This window comes from Tursiops truncatus, chromosome 7, assembly GCF_011762595.2.
Source record: "Tursiops truncatus isolate mTurTru1 chromosome 7, mTurTru1.mat.Y, whole genome shotgun sequence".
NCBI lineage: Eukaryota > Metazoa > Chordata > Mammalia > Artiodactyla > Delphinidae > Tursiops > Tursiops truncatus.
The window spans coordinates 16,474,480-16,489,862 of record NC_047040.1 but is presented as its reverse complement, the minus strand read 5'-3'; the positions used below and the strand labels follow the sequence as shown (position 1 = coordinate 16,489,862).

General features: G+C 40.0%; 1 protein-coding gene across 4 annotated transcripts in view; it reads right to left on the bottom strand.

The window, feature by feature from the left end:
* The window catches only part of EPHA4 (EPH receptor A4), a 143,739-nt gene that overhangs the window by 13,919 nt on the left and 114,437 nt on the right, over window positions 1–15,383 (bottom strand). For all 4 annotated transcript variants that reach the window (XR_002174020.3, XR_012332967.1, XM_019923596.3 and 1 more), the window contains exons 9-14: window positions 11,510–11,568; window positions 8,652–8,765; window positions 8,209–8,394; window positions 4,306–4,367; window positions 3,642–3,851; window positions 1,618–1,767 (exon numbers count right to left, since the gene is read on the bottom strand). Coding sequence is in view for 2 of the 4 variants with exons in the window: in XM_019923596.3 (XP_019779155.1) it covers window positions 1,618–1,767; window positions 3,642–3,851; window positions 4,306–4,367; window positions 8,209–8,394; window positions 8,652–8,765; window positions 11,510–11,568 (781 nt within the window). In the remaining 2 variants the exon portion in view is untranslated. The remainder of the gene's footprint in view (window positions 1–1,617; window positions 1,768–3,641; window positions 3,852–4,305; window positions 4,368–8,208; window positions 8,395–8,651; window positions 8,766–11,509; window positions 11,569–15,383) is intronic.

Below are 15,383 nucleotides of genomic sequence, written 5' to 3'. Positions count from 1 at the left end.
GATTCCTGTTCTATACAGACTCCAACGCAGAGACAAATACACGTGAATGATAGATCAATATTATTTGTGGGAGAGAATTGGCTTCAGATGCATTTTCATGGATAAAGGCAGACAACTGAAAGTTTAAACCAACAAAATTATTTTAATATAATATAGAAGCTGTCAAAGCTATAGGTCTGAAAATATTTAGAGTGGGAAAACTGACAACATCTTTAGATATTCTGCTCTTATGAGCATTTGGGACCACTCTCAACCGAAATAAAGAAAAGCTTAAATATCCAATAATCGAATAAGTAAATACAGGCACCACTCCTTCTTCTAGGTTGTTGGTCTTTGTTCCTTTGAATGTCTCTAACTCAAAACCAAATGTTACTATGCAAGAAAGGTACCTGATGGTGTCTGCATAATCACATCAAACAATAGATTACACACTGTTCACTCCCATAGTCTGTCTCCAGCCTGTAATTATCTATCAGTTATGCTAGCTGCTGTCTTTCTTGCTATTTGCTATGAACCTTCCTTTATAATTTATAGATACTACAGTGTCAACACTACTGTTCCTCTTATTCCGGTTAGAGAATTCTTTTTGCCCCACTGGACACAGAATGCATCAGCTTCTGTATTGCTCTAAACATTCTTCTACTGATAAGGCAACATCCTATTTCTTGAGTGCACCTGGTTTTTCACTTAATTGTCAAGGTTTTGCAACATCCTGCTGTTTCAGGATAAGGCAGATGATCAGGTAACATTCCACATCCGAGAAAATTTTTTAAAAAAACCTTTTTTAAAAATACAATTTTTATCGATAAATTGAATACCACACATTCGTAAACACACTCTATGATAATATTTTACCTCTCATATAAAAAAATTAGGGAAGTTCAAGAAATGGCCATTTCATGTTGTTCTGATTTCCAACCCTTCTAGAACTAACTAACACCTTCCCAGAATTAGCTAATAAGTGTTCTAGGAAGATCCCCCCCACCCCGGTCTAGGTTTGTTTTTTTCCTTTCTCACTGGAGATGTTTGTAATTAAATTCTATTACTCTGGAATCTTATTAGTGTCATTATTGAACGCTTTTCTAAAATTGGAGGCATTGTGGATACTCCCTTACAAAGTAGTCCAGATGGTACATTTAAAGGGATGTGTATAATTTACAAAGGGTCATTTAGTGAAGCTTTATTTTAGAGTCCTCAAGGGGCAAGCTCTAATTACAATTTTGCCAGCTTTAAAATATTCACTAATTTTCTTCCAATAAACCTTTCATGTCAGTTTCATCTCATGTGAAATCTGTGTTTTTCAGATATCCTTGCATTTTCTTAAAATTCAAGGTTTAATTTTATTTCAGTATGGGTTTGAAAGTTAACCAAGTAAAAGTACTGTTCCATATCACTACTCGATCAAGCTATGCACCGATCTATCTATCTATCTATCTCCCATATTATACCATTAAGGCTTTGTAATTTTGGTACTGGAAATCCAGGACTATAAGTTTTAGCTAGATTACTAGACACATCTGTATTAAGAATTTTAAGTTTAATGTATCATTTCAAGCTCAACACTCACTCCATCATACATTAATGCAAAGACATATATTTCAGAACATAAAGACTCACATCTTGATTGGACATGTCCCAATAGGGTCTCTCTCCATACGACATCACTTCCCACATGACGATCCCGTAACTCCATACATCACTTGCTGATGTGAATTTACGATAGGCAATTGCTTCTGGTGCAGTCCACCGGATAGGAATCTTGCCACCCTGTGAACATCCAAGCTCTAGGTTATCCCCCAAGTACACTGATGTGCCATTCTAGTTTCTGAATGTTGTTACTGTTTGCTAAGCAGGGCAACAGCATTCCTGAGATAGCTGTCCAAACAATAACAGGATATTTGTTTATTCTAACTAAAATCTTCCAGGTTGAGACAGTTCTCATATGTTTTCTTTAGTCACAGGGAAGTAAGCAACTAATATGTTTAATTATTTTTTTAAAAAGTCTACCTATTACATGAGCTCTACTTAAGGCAATACTGTAGAAGAAAGGACATTTTAGGTTTTACAAACCTTTATCCGTGGTATATATCAATGGATGTGCAGCTGACAGTAATTTTGACTTCTTGTCAGATTCTCTCACCCAGCAGCACAAAGGCAATACTTAATACTGCTTTGGAAATCATGACCTCAAAAAGTTAAATATGAACATTTCTATCCATCCCACTGTCATCCAACTCCTATAGAGCACGAGAAACATGACCAACGTAGCTAGAAGATAATACGCTAAACAGACTCTTAGAGGAAGTCAAATAATACCAGATGCTAGAGCCATTATTAACTTTAATGGCAGGAGGGCCAGATTTTGATTATTATTTACTTTTCTAAAAAAATCCTGCAAAAATGGTAAAGCAATTGAATATTACCCAAGAAAAGTTTAAAGGTCTCAAATGTCTCTTGTTTGATTATGCTTATGTGCAAGGTATTTTTAAATGGAGTTTCAAATTTCTTAGGGTTCAATCTGGGGAAATTAATTCAACTTCAGTTCAGACCCTTAAGGTGTTCAAGAGGACATCATTTAAAATTTTGCTTTATTAGAGCTACTAAACAGGGCAGTAAATTGTACTGCAAATTGCATTGGTTCACTGCAGTTTACTCTGAAAATACACTGTATTACATTTATGCTTGTTCCATACAGCAAGACACTTGTGCTGCCTTCTGCCTTCCTTAAATATTTTGGCTATACAAATGTATCATTCTAGAAGCTTCCTTTTACTTTCCTTTCTCCAACTACTGGGGAAAAATAAAAAGTGTTTAGCATGGACAAGGATGTATTCTTTCCTGAATGAATGGACTGTGAATTCAGAAGAGGCTATGTGTAAGAATCAAACTACAGCCAAGAAACTGAACACTACCAGAAAACATGCACACACATACACACACACACACACCCAACGAACTATACCAAAAAACCCCAATGCTTACCATTGTAGATGCAAAATGGTGAGCATTCAAAGAAGAAAATGGCTGGTCTGCTTCATGTTGATTTTAACAGTGTCAGCCCTAATGGCCAATAACTTTTATGATTCTGTGTTTATTCCATTAGTATCTTATATTCAGATTGTCCGGCTAAGATAGCATAGCCATTAACTGTATACTGATAACTCTTAACCGTGCCTTAATCCTGGCTTATCTACCAGTAGTAAAACGCAGGCCATTAGATACCGGGAAACCTTGCGTAGTGTAAATGTTTTATAAACCCTGTATATACATTCTCAGGTTCGGTAGGCAGCCGACTAGAAATAGTGTTCTGTCCTGTTTAAAATAAGATTTTTTAAAAATAATAAAAAGGAACCAAGTAGAAAATCTAAAACAAACAAGAAGAAAGGAAGGAAGGAAGGTAGATTAAGTGTGAAAAAATACAATAATAAGTGACGCTCTAACCTGTGGCTTTGTAAAGTGGTCACACATCTAGAGGCTGTTTCAAAATCCCTCTTGGAAACATGGTTTAAAAATGGATGCATGGCTATGAAGGGGCTCTGAAGGATGAGGAAACTTGTAAAAATCACAAAGGGTTTAAAACATCAAAGTGAGAGGAACAGTTTCGTCAGAGTCAAAGCCCAGAGGTCACAAATCTTTCTTACCCTGGTGGTATAAGCTGCTTCTGGATCATCCTCTAGCACTCGGGACATGCCAAAATCAGACACTTTGCAGACCAAGTTGCTATTGACCAGAATGTTCCGTGCAGCTAGATCTCGATGCACGTAGCTCATATCAGATAAATACTTCATCCCGGACCCAATGCCACGAAGCATGCCCACCAGCTGAATGACCGTAAATCTGCCATCATTCTTCTGCAGAGGAAAGAAATAAGGTACAATCTCATTAGCATTAGGCCAAATTAATTTTCACCAGGCATTTATTACTTGGATCTTTTTTGATATCTGTATCCGGTGTGCAGTGAAACTCAATATGATTTCCGGGCCTTTTTGACCAAAGTCACTAATTCATGAGTAGAGTATATCCTAGGAGCTGGGTTTGCTTCCTGTAATAGATGGAAATTATCCAACTATAATGAATCTATGGCTCAAACAGCCCCACGATACAAGAATAAATCAAATACTACCCTCCTTGTACGTGGATTATTGAAGAGCCTTTAAAAATCACATCATTCTCTATTTCTCCTCTTCTTCCTTTGCCTCATTAGAAAAAAGTCCATGAATACAACCAAACAGAACAAATACTCGAAGTCTGTTAGAGATTTCTAAATACCAACATTCTTGGGTTTAATATAAAGCAGTCACATACCCTGAGGAATGCATCCAAGGAGCCATTCTCCATGTACTCTGTTATGATCATTACTGGTTTACCTAGAGTTTCCAGAAAGAAAAACACAAAACCCTTGATGAGCACTGCAGTTAATGAGATAAAAATGGGCTGTGCGCAATTTTCCTGCCAGGACACCTGTCTTGTGCGATCTAATTTAATTAAAACAAGCCAAGCTTATGCCTCAGCTGTGGGGAGCTAGGAATGAAATATTAAAAGGACGAGTAGGTTTAAATTCCATCTGGAAGGTTAACCCTTTGGGTGGCTTGTTGACAAGGTCTTTAATAAAGTGGCCTCTGGTATCCAGGGAGCACGTGGATGGGTATTTGCTCTCTCAAGCAAATGGAGAAGAAGATAAATGGCCCGTTTAAAGGAGAAAAAAATCTTTAAGATAATTAATTAATTCTGTCCCCAGAAGAGCCACTTGTACAATGCTAAAGGAATCATGAACAGAGAAACTTTTTTTTTTCTTACCTATTTAGAGGAACCCAAGCTTCTGGGAGCTATGTTGGATACTTCATTACCCAGACTCATCTTAAAGTTCAAGCATGTACCGTCTTAGCTTTTCCCCCTGCCTCACTCAGGTCAGGGGCTATATCCTTTCTTTTCCCTTTTCCTATCTATAAATAAACTCAGTCTATTTGCTTCCTTAAGCTGCCAACCTCAGCAGCAGCAACAACAAAATCACAGAAAAGGGTCAATAAGTGATTTCATCCTAGGCAGCAATTTTAATTCAGGACTAGAACCTTTGTGTGCCCTTCTCCCTTTTCTAAGCAAAGAAATCAGAATGATTTTAAGGTTTGAGAGAAGTGGGAAACACTCTCATTTCACTTTGGTTTTCTTTCCGAGGACCTTAGGAAATAAGGATCATTCTTTAGTTTCTTAATCCCTGGCAATGCACTCAAGGTCTGAAATTCCTTCTTTCTAAAGGGTATTTGTGGCAGTGGGGTGTAAATCTTCGATATTTTACTAAGGCAAGGGGTAAAGCCAAGAGAACAGAAGAGTTCCTGTGAGGAAAATAAAATGTTAGTTTGAAAAATCAAAAACATTCATTGCTGTCCTTGTGGACTGTTTGGACGTAGACATCCAGTCAGGGAAAATGGGTTGCTCTGTGCCACTGCCGGAAAGCCCCCAGAATTATTCTAAACGAGTACATTTCCCGCCCAGAGCCCCTATCAGATGAGACTCTGTACTGGTGTGGGGAAAGGAGAAATGTCTTCATTTCAGAGGCAAAATTTTAGAAGAGCAGACGTTTTTAATTTCAATGAAGTCCCATTTATCAATTTGTTCTTCGATTGAACATTTGGTACCGTGCCTAAGAAATCTTTCTGAGGCAAAAATGTTGGATTAGAAAACACCACCACGAACATTTAATTTTCAAGTGATGAATGAAAGCAGGCAGAAAAAGCAGGAATCTCGGTGTAGACCAAAGGATGCGTCAAAACCACTTCTAATCTCTTTCCCCTTGGCTGGAGGGAGTGGTCCCCGTACACCTTTCCCTTCTCCATCAATATTATTAGGAAGCCTTTAGTCCTCAGACTCATTTACCCTCTGCATCTGTGACCACATAGAACAAATGCATCTAAATGAGTTTTAATTAACCTGCCTCAATCAAATGATACTTTGTCAACTCAAGAGAAGGGGTGACTCCCCTGATGGTGCATTAACACCTACTTCCATTTCACCAGATCCCTCTGGAAATGTGGGGAAGCAAGGAGAAGATCCGCGGGGTACTGGCAAGAATTTATAGCCTCCCTGTCCATTTACAAAGTTACTCAAGGAAGTCCAGTCGTGAATTCACACTCTCCCACTCTTTCACCCTCACCCCTCCCTAGTCTGACTGTTGGCACTATCTTCACAATTATTCTCCATTTTTTTGTTTATGAAAAGTATCCATTTGTCAGAATATTTATGAGCTCTACAAGAGAAATAAAGATGAATGTCTCCGTAAGCACAGAGGGGCTTATGAAATGGGTCCAGGTTGGGCTCCAGGGTAGAGACAGACCCTTTCCCGGAACAGGCAGGGAGGCAGTGGGGAGCGGAAAGGTGGGGGGAAGCGGATGGCTCCTCTGGTGGAAATTTTAAACCATTTTAATTCAGTGACAAGTGCACTATGCAAATGCATCCAGTCGTTTGTAACAGTTACAGCTGTAATAGCCATGGGTTTTAGAGGTCACAAAGATCCCGTTTCTTCCCTCTTCTGCAGAGGTGCTACAAAAATCACTGTCTGCCCCAGGAAAAATCACTGTCTGCCCCAGGAAAAACGCCCCAAGTTGAACAGAGCCTCCTTTTGAGAAAATGGACCTGCAGAAGTATTTAAAGGGAATGTTATCTTTTAATTAAAGTAGTGAAGGGCTCTGGGCAGCTCCACAGGCCACGGGAAAAATATTCTGTCTGTAAAACTCATCTTAAAAAGCAAATAGAGCTATTCTATGCTAACTATAGACTTCACCTTTGGTGAAAACTTATATACCCTTAGCATCAAGGTTCCTTTTTTGAAGGATTCCAAAGATGGGGAAAGATGTACTTTTTAAGACATAATAATGCCAGTTAACACTTAGTTGTGTTTTTTTTTTAATTTGCTAAATAAGCATTATGGCAAACATGCTAAATATTCCATTCCATTTTTATCTCTATTTTACAGATGAGGAAACTGAGAACTTGAGCAACTAGTCAAGGCCTCATAATTTACTAGCAGTAGATGATGTGTAAATCTTTGGTCACTAGGTCAAAGGTGCTCAAAGTGTGGTTCCAGGGACTATAGCTTGATTGACCTTGAGCTCTTCAGAAATGGGAACTCATGGGCTCCCACTCACTAAATCAAACCTCTGAAGATGAGGCCCAGGAAAGTGTTTTAATGAGTTTTCCAGAATTCTGATGTATGTTCAAGTTTGAGGACCTCTAAATTAGTGTATATCTGCTCTCACTTTTTAGTAATTTCCAAATTTTCCCTGCCTAAAGATTGTGTACCCTTGTGTCTTACTGCCCCCTTTGCCCCAGACCTAACATCCAACGTTTACACCTCCATTTCACCCACTGCGGCAGCCACGCTGCACCGGTTGATGGAGGACGCTTTTCCCAGGCACCTGGTATCAAATTAAATGGCTCTTTGGCTGTCCTGGAGACACAGCCCCAGGCTTACAAGATCCTTGACTTGTAGTAACTATAATAGGTACTAAGGCTTCTGGAACAGAGCCACCTTCAATAGTAACCATTTCAGCTGCCCTGTCCATGTGGTGCTGTACAAGTTGGTCTTGGCCAGTCTTACAGGTGTATTCAGGGTCTGCTTCGCAAAATGCATCTTTTGAGCTGTGTCGGATTTTAACTGAAGCGTGCTTCACGGGCTGAGCGAATGCTAATGGACTAAAAAAGGAAGGTGCAACCAGGTGTTCCTGGAAATAGGTGCTGAACTGCAACTGCAGCTCCATAAATCAGGCAGAGCAGACAAGCAAATCCCCCAATATAACAGATGACCAAGGTGCACTCCCTGCATCTGGAACCCAAGCTTCGAACATAAGGTGTGGTGAGGTTTTGTTGTGTTTTATATGAAAAGTACTTAAAATTTATTTTGCTTACCATCTGCTTGCGCCTATCCTGTGACAATCAGTTTGGTCTAGCAAAGATTTGAAGGATGGCAAGGCATACCAAAAATCTGCAATATTAATTTCGCTAAAATCTCACACAAGCTGCCTTGGAAATAGGGTATCAGCCTACACCATACCCCCATTTAGAAATGACTACAAGATTAATGACTTGTCCTGCACTGATTTCCTCCTATTAGCAATCAGTGGGTCTGCTCCATCTGTCATTTCCCTGGAAAGAAAATGTGTGTTTAATTTGCCAGTAACTTCTAACTTGGCTTTGTAAAGGGAGCGACGCACATACATTTGGTGACAACGCCTTCCAAGTGAATGATATTTGGGTGGTCAAACTGTCCCATGATGCTGGCCTCACTCAGGAAGTCCCTCCTCTGTTTGTCTGTATAACCAGCTTTCAAAGTCTTGATAGCCACGTAGATTTCTCTTTTGCCAGGCACTTTGAGACGCCCACTGCATACTTCACCAAATTCACCTTTGGGAGAGAAAAAGAACTGACTCTGAACCAGAAACACGTTCAAGGAGAAGGAATAACAGCCAATAGCTAACATTTGTTGAGTGCTTATTATACAGTAGGCACTGTGCTGGTGTTTTATGTAGATCAAGGAAATTTCAGGTACACAGATATTTACATATACAGGCACATACAATACATTCTAATGCATTTATATAATCCACATACATATATTTAATATCCACAAAGAAAACAGGCTTATAGACACAGACACTTACCAACTCCTATGACTTTTTCAATCTTAATGCAGGATGCGTCGATTTCTTTGGCAAATTCTCGAACTGCTTGGTTGGGATCTTCGTACGTAAAGGGATCCACGTAAGTTCTAACACCTGAGTAATAAACATGCAAAAGGTTGGCGGAACACTTCTCAGGAACCACTAATACACTGAAGTTCTCTGGGTCTAAAAATATTCAGCACAGAAAAAATTTTCTTAGCATGAGAAAAATACTTAGCGTAGACATAAGAAAATGTTTAAATTCTTGCTCCGGGTTTCGTTAGTGGGTAAATAAGAATTGTTTGCTACTTAAGAGGCTGTAGCTCTACTGAGTTCCTGGAATGTCTTCACACTTCAGGGAGGAAATTTTAAAAACAACCTATCCCGTGGAAGAAAAGAGAGTCTCTATAAGGAAATTTGGAATGTGTTATCTAAATATTGCTGTCCCAAATGCTGGAGAGGGTGTGGAGAAAAGGGAACCCTCTTGCACTGTTGGTGGGAAAGTAAATTGATAAAGCCACTGTGGAGAACAGTATGGAGGTTCCTTAAAAAACTAAAAATAGAATTACCATAGGACCCAGCAATCCCACTACTGGGCATATACCCTGAGAAAACTATAATTCAAAAAGACACATGCACCCCAGTGTTCATTGTAGCACTATTTACAATAACCAGGTAATGGAAGCAACCTAAATGTCCATCGACAGACGAATGGGTAAAGAAGATGTGGTGCATATATACAATGGAATATTACTCAGCCATAAAAAGGAACGAAAATGGGTCATTTGTAGAGACGTGGATGAATCTAGAGACTGTCATACAGAGTGAAGTAAGTCAGAAAGAGAAAAACAAATATCGCATATTAACACATGTAGGTGGAACCTAGAAAAATAGTACAGATGAACCGGTTTGCAGGGCAGAAATTGAGACACGGTTGTAGAGAACAAACGTATGGACACCAAGGGGGGAAAGTGGTGAGGGGAGTGGGGGGGGTGGTGGTGGGATGAATTGGGAGATTGGGATTGACATGTGTACACTAATATGTATAAAATGGATAACTAATAAGAACTTGCTGTATAAAAAAATAAATAAAATAAAATTCAACAACAAAAAAAACTAAACACAATTTAAAATTAAATAAATATTGTTGTCCCAATCAGTTGCTCACATCCTACCCACCATCTCCAGCTTTCTTCCCTTAGGGAAGATGATAGAAACTTTCTCAAATGACCTGTGATACAAGATATCATCTTTTGCCTCATATCTGGACCAACAATTGACAACAATTAACAAACTAAGATTAAACCTAGGTTAAGTGGACGAGAGGGATAGTATCTGCTATTTGATTTGAAAATACAAACTCTGTATTGGAGTTCCACTTTTATTCTGTTTTGGAAAGAAAGTGCTGTAAGAAAAGACATTGAATTTCACCTGGAAGCTTCGGCGAATCAATGGTTTAAATACTAAGAAGGGTAATTCGGCCACACCCCATAGTCACTGGTAAACTGAATTCGGAATGTGAGCTCTGGGGCAGCCAGAGATGTCCGGGACAAGATGCATTAGAGATTACTGGGGGGCTTCCCTGGTGGCGCAGTGGTTGAGAGTACACCTGCCGATGCAGGGGACACGGGTTTGTGCCCCGGTCTGGGAAGATCCCACATGCCGCGGAGCAGCTGGGCCCGTGAGCCGTGGCCGCTGAGCCTGCGCGTCCGGAGCCTGTGCTCCGCAACGGGAGAGGCCACAACAGGGAGAGGCCCGTGTAACGCGCAAAAAAAAAAAAAAAAAAAAAAAAAAAAGAGATTACTGGGAACTTTCCACTGGCATTTTACACCCCGCCTCTCCCTGCTCGAGCTCTTGGGGCTTTGGGGCGCTGAGAGGTGTAGGATACCGGTTGGCTCAAACCCTTTGATTTTCCAAGACTGTCAGTTTTGTCCTCATCTCAAAAAAATGCATCATTTTTGTTTTTAAAAATATATACCACACGCAAATGAGAAAGTGTGCTTTTAGAAAGGAGACAAGATGAACAAATGGAAAATTATCAGACACTCCATGACCCTTCATCACTTCACAGGCTCTAGCCAAGAAAACCTTTCTCAGGATTATTCTTCCAGCCCTTCTACCTATTAGCTACTAATAAGGTAGCTATTAACCACTCGGTGTTATTTACATATAAATCAGTTAAAATTAAATAAAATTTAAAAGTCACTTCCTCATTCTCACTACTTTTCAAGTATTCAGTGGTGCTTGTGGCCCCTTGGCTAATGCATTAGATGGTGCAGATAAAGACCACTGCCATCACCTCAGAAAGTTCTCGTGGACAGAACTCCTGGAGAGACACCAATCAACGTCCATTCCAGAGTTTTCTATCTTGCTCAAGTCATTCAGAGCCGATTCTTTGAATTCAGTCTTTGACTCCACTTGGAATATCAAAATAACGAAAATCCACTAAAGAAATATCGATAGTCCTGAATTCCACAGCACATATTCTGTGGTGTGTTCTATTTCTTATTCTATTGTCTCCAAAATGTTTACCTTATAATAAGAGAAAAATTGTGACCTTCTAAATCTTGCCACCCAGCTACAAAAATGAGCCAGCTAGACCAATACTTTTTCAGGTTGGAGGATAAGATAAGGAAAAAGAAGCATCTAAGGAAATTACCCAACCTCCATCTTTAATTTCACTTAAAAAAAAATGCCAATCACCTATTTCAGTTTGAAACCCTGAAGTACATTATTTGGATAATTTCATGAAAGGAATATAATATTAATAGCCATGTGAATATTATTTAGACATTTCTAAACTGAAAACACGAGACATGCTCTAAAAATAAAATTATTTTCAATCCAGCTTTCTGTACCTTGGTTCAAATGTTTCTCTTCGTCTGCTTCTTGTTTCGCTTTACTGTATTTACTCCGTCTATTAAAAGATAAAAAACAATATTTTCAAAATCTGTAAACCACAAGTTCTTTCCTACCATAATTAAGGCAGGCAGATACGTAACACACATTTCACAGATGAGAAAACTGAGGTTTACGGGAGGTGAAATAACAGGGTAAGTAACTTGTCACCACAGAGTCCAGAGTCTCTGCTCGTAACCACAGTATTAAACTGAGGTGATACAGCAAATATTTTATAATCCAATTATAATTTTAAATCCCCAGGAGAAATTTATTATATTGAAAATAGATTAGAAGTTTACTGGCTAATTTCCCCACATACATATTCTGAATTAAAATAAGTTTCCCTAGGTGAATTCTGCATACATCAAAGGCAATCGTAGTCAGTATGTGATAAGTAATAGTAAGCCCTGTTGCTTTCACCACAAAAAAACTCATTATCCTATTATATGATATTCTTAAAACAATAGTTTTGTGGTTATTGGCTTCGGCTGCTGCATACAAATTCCTAAATGATTAACGACAATTTAAAAGGTAAACAGAGTTTGTAGAAAACTTGCAGCAGTAAAAATAAGGATCCGGGACTTCCCTGGCGGCCCAGTGGTTAAGAATCTGCCTTCCAATGCAGGGGACTTGGGTTCGATCCCTGGTCAGGGAACTAAGATCCCACATGCTGTGGGGCAACTAAACCTGTGTGCTCTAGAGCCCGCGTGCTGCAACTACTGACCCCCCACGTGCCACAACGAAGATCCCGCAATTAAGACCCCATGCAACCAAATAAAAACAAAACAAAACAAAAAATAAGTTTCCATTTGTCGCCTAATTCTTTTCTCCAAAAAACAGTGTATGGTCCTACAGTTGGCCTTCTGCTCTCAGTGTCCCATAGGAGTGAGATCAGGCTTGGTTATAAAAAGTCTTGGGAAAAAGCAAGCTTCAATATATATAATTCTTGAATCAGTCATCTTGATACATTATACATAGACACATATATATGTGTCTATGTGTATGTGTGTTAAATTGGAAAATCAACTCAGTCCATATTAGAACTCTGTAAAGTTGGAAGATGAGACCGTATTAGTGAATAAAATATGTACATGTATGTTTCTGTCAAAAATGTCAAGTTTATATTGCACTTTATAATCATCTTGTAATTTTCTTAGAGCTTTAAAGATGAGGTCCGTCAAGACTCTTATATGTGAGGAAACAGGCTCTGTGGTGACAAGAGTCCCTGGTGGCCACAGGGGGTCGCAGCAGTGTGGTCCTGTCTGAATCTGATAACCTGAACCCCTGCACTTTGAACAAGTCAAGAAGGGCAGGATGGTCATGGAAAAGAGAGAGGGCCACGCAGTGCCACCAGAGAGCAGCCCAGTCACAGTCACGTGTCCCAGCCCTTCACCCACATTCCTCTCCTAATTGCCAGCAACGCAGGAACCAGCTCTGCAGTCAGACCCTCAGAGCCTACAGATGTTCCTCTGTGTGTATAATTCCCTTGCAAATAATAATACTTGGCATTTTTACACTGCATTTAACTTTTCAAAGTGCTCTCATCACATATATTATCTCTTCCCCTAACTGTTTGCAAAGCAGGAACCAGCTCAGTAAACAGAGACCTCAGTCACTAGAGTTCACTTCAAAGTGCGAGTCATTCAGTCCCAAATAATAGCTTGCATTTTTACTTTGTATTTAACTTTTAAAAGAGCCTTCCCATATAACATTTCATGGCATCTTCTCAACAACCCTATGAAAGCAATCAGGCAGACAGACACATGTTCAGTCCCATTGTACAGATGAGAACATGGAGGCAGGAGGGCAAGTCATTTACCCATGACCCTCCTAGCAAATACAGGAGTGTGTCTGCCCCATCTAGCTCACTACCTCACATGCCTCTCCCAGCATGGATGAAGTTATATGATGATAGCTGGTGAGAGTTAATTATAAGTCATAGTACATTTTATATCAGTAAATCTACTTAAATTGGATTCCACTTGCTCTCAAAATCCATTGCTTCATCGAAGAAGCTAAACAGGTTTAAACATCCTGAAACCAAACATTTGTATGAAAGATGTAGTCCCCTCCAAAACTCCCCCTCCCCTCTCCTTTTAAAGGAAATATAAGAGTGTTAGGTCAGGGATTATGAAAATAGTATTTTATGTCAGGGAAATGCGTGCCTAGGTCCCAAGGGTGTGATAGGGTCCTGCCAGCTCGGGAGATTGTATCTTATCAGAGCTCCTAAAAGCATTATCTAAAATTACAAGTATATATTTTAAACAACTTTAGATCTCGAATACTGATTTGAATTTCTTTCCTTCAAAGAAGAAAAAATGCATCGAGCAGAGAAGCTTTTGTCCCAACTTTAAACTGTCAGAGAGTTCATCAAAAACCCTTGTAGAGGGCTTCCCTGGTGGCGCAGTGGTTGAGAGTACACCTGCCGATTCAGGGGACATGGGTTCGTGCCCCGGTCCGTGAAGATCCCACGTGCCGCGGAGCGGCTGGGCCCGTGAGCCATGGCCACTGAGCCTGCGCGTCCGGAGCCTGTGCTCCGCAACGGTAGAGGTCACAACAGTGAGAGGCCCGGGTACCGCAAAAACAAACAAACAAACAAAAAACCCTTGTAGATACCAAAAGAAAGGGGCAGCCTCAAGCAGCCCAGGAGTGCCATTTTCCATCAACATATTCATGAAATCTGTGCAAAGCCAGAGGAGAGGTAAAATGGCAGGGACCATTACAAGGCTGACCTGCCCACCCCCTCCTCAGGCTTCCGAACATAGAAGGAGGAAGTAAATTAGGAGGTGTATTTTTTTTTATATAAAACTCTCTATTTTTATTCCCTCCCCGCCAATGTTTTATGTTTCTTTGGGTTTTTTTTTGTGGTACACGGGTCTCTCACTGTTGTGGCCTCTCCCGTTGCGGAGCACAGGCTCCGGACGCGCAGGCTCAGCGGCCATGGCTCACGGGCCCAGCCGCTCCGCGGCATGTGGGATCCTCCCGGACGGGGGCACGAACCCATGTCCCCTGCATCGGCAGGCGGACTCTCAACCACTGCGCCACCAGGGAAGCCCTGTTTTATGTTTTTGATGTCACAATTTACATCTTTTTATCTTGTGTATCTCAGCAAAGTATTGTAGTTATAGCTGTTTTTACTACTCATGTCTTTTAATCTTCATACAAGCTTTGTAAGTAATTAACCTTACAACTTTAAATTATTCTGATTTTTACTGCATATTTACCTTTACCTGTGAGATTTATACTTTCATATGTTTTCCTGCAACTAATTAACACCCTCTTGTTTCAGCTTAAATAAGTCCTTTTAACATTTCTTGTAAGGCCAGTCTAGTGGTGATGAACTCCATTAGCTTTTGCTTGTCTGGAAAACTCTTTCTCTCTCCTTCAACTCTGAAGGACAGCTTTTCTGGTAGAAGGTGTATTTTTTTTTTTTTAACATCTTTATTGGAGTATAATTGCTTTACAATGGTGTGTTAGTTTCTGCTATATAACAAAGTGAATCAGTTATACATATACTTATGTTCCCATATCTCTTCCCTCTTGCGTCTCCCTCCCTCCCACCCTCCCTATCAAGAAACTTTACTTGGAGTGTTACTTGGAGGAGAAGACCCCGGTAGCGTACAGGGAATGCTGACAAAGAAACACAGGGATTACTGTTCAAAAGCTAATTGTAGCCTATTAGCTACTTAATAATACCCTTAAAACTAAAAAGCCTGAGTCCTGCTCTACCTTTGTCACCTGATGACCCTTTCTCCTTAGGCTCAGGGTGGGACAATGTGTTCGTTATTGTCCAGAGAAAGAAAGCCTATGGAAGCTTATCGTTGGGTCAGC